The 5,104-nt window shown below is 48.7% G+C and overlaps 1 protein-coding gene across 5 annotated transcripts in view; it reads left to right on the top strand.

Moving 5' to 3' along the window:
• TMEM11 (transmembrane protein 11) overlaps nt 1–4,830 on the top strand; it is a 13,379-nt gene extending 8,549 nt beyond the window's left edge. For all 5 annotated transcript variants that reach the window (XM_023522111.1, XM_011378132.2, XM_011378135.1 and 2 more), the window contains one exon: nt 3,931–4,830. In XM_023522111.1, coding sequence (XP_023377879.1) covers nt 3,931–4,447 — 517 coding nt within the window. In that variant the 3' untranslated portion in view covers nt 4,448–4,830. The remainder of the gene's footprint in view (nt 1–3,930) is intronic.
• The last annotated feature ends 274 nt before the right edge of the window (nt 4,831–5,104 follow it).

The following is a 5,104-nucleotide window of genomic DNA, read 5'->3' as shown; positions in this document are numbered from 1 at the left end:
CTGTAGATATGGCTTTCTCCTGGGTATCCTCAGCTACCAGGTTTTTGAAGTGACAGTTCATGTCAACCATGCAGAACTGAATCTGGTGGTCCAGGCAGCCTTTAAAACCTACATTTGCAGGGGCAGATGGCACCCCACTATCATCCCAGGTGAAAGGAGTGGGTGCTGCTTGGGAGGTGGTCTCTAACAAAGGGGACCTCCTACTTACGTGTCCATGTTTGTTTGGAACCTTGCTGTTTCCTTCCTTATACATTATTAGGAATCCTGGAAATCTCCTCTAGACTTCAGATTTCGTCCTTTCTCAGTGGAAACTAAGAATCCCTTTCCTGAATTGGGTGTAGCAGGTTTCGCTTTATATAAGGACTTGGTGAGTTTATGGCACTGCTGGCTGGTCCGGCTTCTAAGACTGCCTTGTCTGAAGGTGCCTGGGAAGTTACTTGAGTGTTTATGCTCATCTTCACACTACAGAGAGTTCATTTACGGTGATGGATAAGAGTGAGGTGACCTGCCCACACCACAGTAAGATATGGGGGCTCCAGGAAACAGTATGCTTTCACAGCCTCATGGTGTATGTACTGGCTGAGTACATGTCTATTCATGCTCCTCTGAGTTGTGGTGTTCATGACTGCCCGCCAACGAAGGCACAGGGTAACAACTACTCGTGTCTGCTCCTGTGCTGTTGGGGCTCAAAATGGGTGCACCTGACGACAGCACTGAGATGGTACTTCACTTCCAGGCTTGGTGGGACCAGTGGACACACACACTATTCTGTGTTAACAAATGATAGGAGATGGCCTTGCCTACCACACTTGCCTGAGGAACCAGAGGGAGCCTCCCCCTGGGATGGGCTGGGAAAGGTGGGCCTGGGTGAATATGGATACCAGCTGGGCTTGCAGAGGAGAGGGCAGCTGGGAGCTGAGGAGGGACTCGGTTAGCATGGGATGGGGCAAGGTGGGATATGCCCACTGATGTGTTTAAGATAGAGCAGTCTGTTCCAGGTGCTGGGGTTCCAACTGGCATTATTGGGCTTAATAGTATTTTTTTCACATTTAGGATGGCTACAGTCTGCTGGGCAGAGAACGGTACTGCTCAGACAGATTCGGAGTTTGGCAAGAACATTCTGTAATCACAACCTTAACACCTACGTTTTGCTTTGAGTGTTCCAGAGGACTTTGTGGCCAGAAAGCTCACTTTGGATGGCAGCAAGTTGTCCCCTGGCCTCACTGTGATAGCTAGCAGGACACACAGCTGATTTGGAAGTGCCACCTCTGCAGTTCACAGATCATACATGATTTGACCCCTCCCTTTCCCTTGTTCTTCTCTCTCCCCTCTGTCTCTCTTGGCTGATGAACTTCAGAACATAAAGGAAATCTCTGGGCCAGGAGTGCTCCTTCCCGGGAGCCAGTCTCCTGTCCCTGGACATCTGGAGGCAGGCAACCTTTTACCAGTGACTTTAATGTCTCATGTGACTTCCTCTTAGGTTTGCTTGTTTGCTAAAGGTGGTTTCTATAGTGCTAAATCCTGCCTAGGAGTAATAATTGAAACGCTCTCCCTCTTACCTCTCTGAATTAAAACCAAATGGAAAACCTCCACAAAGGCCTTCCAAGGGAGAACCCAGCTTTTCCCATTTCATAAAGTTCTGGTGGGTTCTTAGAGAAATGGCTCATTAACTGCCCCGGAAAGGCAGCCCTGACCACTGGCATATGTAGCAAGGTGCTTTGGCAGCATCTCATGTTTAGGAGGCTTCTTGTCCAACCCTCAGGGAATAACTTCTCCCCAGTGCACACAGTTTAATTAGGACCTGTGATTTAATTAGGAGGCTTCCCTGAGCCCTGATGAATTACAGTTACCTTTTCAGGATAAAGAGTGCCCTCTGCATGAGTCCCACCAGTGCCTTTTGTTAAAGTGGCTCCACCTGTGAGTGAAGGCCCCCTTCCGGAGGACCCTGCACTTGGTGGTACTGCTCGCTCATTCCCAATGACTTCATTTCTAATGTGATCACAAGAGTATTAGTCATTTATCCAACTAGAGTGAAACACTGCTTCTTAGATTTGCTTATTTGCTTTTAAAAGTAGCTTTACCATGCTGAATTCTGCCTGGGAATAATAACTGGAAGGAGCACTCGGTGGTCTGTAGAACAGGTTTCTCCAATCCTGTCCTTTTTCCTTGAAGTTTCTCCCGACAATTCAGTTTCCACCACCCTTAACATGTAATTGCTGGGGCTACCTTAATGCTGAACTCAAGTTCTGGGGCGCAACCTTGTTTTTAAAGCTTTCACCGGACCCTAATGTGCATGCTCACTGACCAGGAAGCTCTGAGCCCAGCTCCCTTGTGGTTTTACTCTGAGTGACCACGTGGTGTGCATGTACTGAACCCTCAGCTGCTGGCCTGGTGTCTGTTAGCACTTAAGGTTGTGCTTTTTGTTGGACATTTGCAGCTCGGGTGGGTGGGCCACTTTCACTGTGGTGTGGCCCAACTCACTAATCCAGAACCCCATTTGCAAGGGGTGTGTACTTAGGCAGGGGGAACAGTGATCACCAGGATCCTCATCTTCTTTGTGGTGGTCTGACCAGCCTGGGCACCAGGGGTGGCTGAGGGGAAGGGGCTGCTTTTCACTGAGGCATGTGATAGAAAATGGCTCTGCACAGCCTGGTACTATGGGTTAAGCAACTTGATCCAGCCTCAAGAGCTATGTCTAGCAGCACCCCTTTCAGAGTGTGGGCTAAAGACTTTTCAAATGAACAGATAACACAAAACTAGGAGAAACAGTGTGTGCTGGATGGCAGTATAGAGATTCAGAAAGATCTGGACAGGCTGAAACAAGCCAAGTGATAGAGACAAGGTGTGTACAGACCTGTAATAAGGTTTGCCTTTGCGGGGTATGGAAACATTCTGCCCTGGATAGGAAGTTTGCACTAGAGAGCCCTCAGACTGAGAATCCTGAAACTACCTAAAATGCCCTCTTGGTCCATGGTCACTGCTGGTGTTTGGCCTTGATGTGGAGCTGAGCCTTCAGTAAGGTTCCATTGCGATGGTCCTATCACTCATCCCTAGTCCCGGGGGAAGAAGAGCAGCATAGCCACTTGAAGTGGGTCTTGTGAACAGTGTTTCTTATGTGAGTAAGAGAAGCATTTACTGGGCCTATAGAGTCAGAATGGGCAGGCACATCTGGGGCCCTCATGGGATCCTTAACGTCCTCTGAATTTCAGAGTCAGTACTGTTCTTGAGACAATGTCTTTCCTAATTAAATCAAAGGGCTGCTTTTTTCTAAGCAGTGGGCTAGGGTTGATGGCCTGGGGAAGGGCTTTGTGAAGCTTGTTCTCCTGCAGGGGTTAGATGAGTTTAGTTCTCAAATCACCCAATGTGAAGGCAACCCTATTTACCTTGTGTTTTGTAGGCCAAGGATGACTGCTTTTGAACCATGCAAAGGGCAGGGTGTCTGGCATCTGTCTCAGGGGTCTATAGGTTTCCATCAAAGAATCCTCCTTCTGTCAATTACCCTGATTAACCAAGAGCAGATTTCATCCTGCTGACCTTGGGCTTCTGTTCTGTGTGTGTTAATGTGATTCGGGGCTGAAATCTTTCTTGTTTCCTTGGGGCTATTCTGCTAACTCACAGACCTGTCCACTGCATTTAGGGTAACCGCCAAACCATGTACATATTGTAGGTTGTCATCTTAAAGATCAGGATACTCTTTTTTTATGTTCCATTTTGTTCATTCAGAAAAAGAACTCTTTACTAATTATCTTGAATACTGGGTTCTAAGAGAGATAAAAACATAAGTGAGATGTGGTGCCCTCAAGAGCTCAGGCTCTTTGATGAGCCTGAGGCCCAGACTTCCCCTCCGTGGCTTTCCCCTCAGTGTCTTGGCAAAGAAACAGTAAGTGCTTCCAGCCTAACCATCTCTTTCTCCCGCCCCTCCGTCATAAGGGTGAGCTTGTCGGCCACAGACTGTTACATCGTTCATGAGATCTACAACGGGGAGAACGCGCAAGACCAGTTTGAGTATGAGCTGGAGCAGGCCCTGGAAGCCCAGTACAAGTACATTGTGATCGAGCCCACCCGCATCGGTGATGAGACTGCCCGCTGGATCACCGTAGGCAACTGTCTACACAAGACCACCGTGCTGGCGGGTACTGCCTGCCTCTTCACCCCATTGGCACTGCCCTTAGATTACTCCCACTACATCTCCCTGCCTGCTGGTGTGCTGAGCCTGGCCTGCTGCACCCTCTACGGAATCTCCTGGCAGTTTGACCCTTGCTGCAAGTACCAAGTGGAGTATGATGCCTATAAACTGTCCCGCCTGCCCCTGCACACACTCACTTCCTCCACCCCAGTGGTGCTGGTCCGGAAGGATGATTTGCACAGAAAGAGACTGCACAATACGATAGCACTTGCTGCCCTGGTGTACTGTGTAAAGAAGATTTACGAACTCTACGCTGTATGATTTCAGTAGAACAGAGAGAAGCAAACAACCCAGCCCACAAGAGACAACAGAGTATTCAGGTTGCACAGTAACATTTTTGCTCTGTGAGGCGTCAGAGCCGAGGGAGGTGTTTGGTTTAATATTTGTTATTTTAAAAAAAGAAATAGCACAGATCACAAATGTACCAAGGGTTTTTCAACTCATCACACTAAGATGTGGATTTCCGTAACCCACAGGGAGTCTGAGGCTATGGAAGTCTGACTGGGCAGTGGAATGTTAATGTAAGCATTGCTGCTGAGGGGGTGTGAACGCGCTTGGGGGTGGGGGTCTTTAAGTATATTGTTTGGCTATACCATCCAGAGCCAACCAGAAGCTATTGACCATTAAAATTATGAGAATTTCAACTCCAGGTGTCTTCTCTTTTCATGGCTGTCTGCAGCTGCTGCCGCGCAGTCTGTTCAGAGTGGCAGCTTGCATGTAGAAGGAGTTGGCAACATGAAAAGCACCCTGTTCCTTGCTGCAGCCTGGTGCCACCATTTGCAGCAAGGACAGGCCTTTGAACAAGGCAGGCTTAGACCCAAGATAGCCCTGGGGCAGGACCCTTCCCAGAGCAGTCTCATGTCTCACTCTGGCCCGGTTTCCATGGCCAGCACTGCTAAATGGTGTTCAGGGACATGG

This window comes from Pteropus vampyrus, unplaced genomic scaffold (assembly GCF_000151845.1).
Source record: "Pteropus vampyrus isolate Shadow unplaced genomic scaffold, Pvam_2.0 Scaffold331, whole genome shotgun sequence".
In the NCBI taxonomy this organism is placed as follows: Eukaryota; Metazoa; Chordata; class Mammalia; order Chiroptera; family Pteropodidae; genus Pteropus; species Pteropus vampyrus.
The sequence above is the reverse complement of the archived record's forward strand: the minus strand, read 5'-3'. Positions and strand labels throughout refer to the sequence as shown.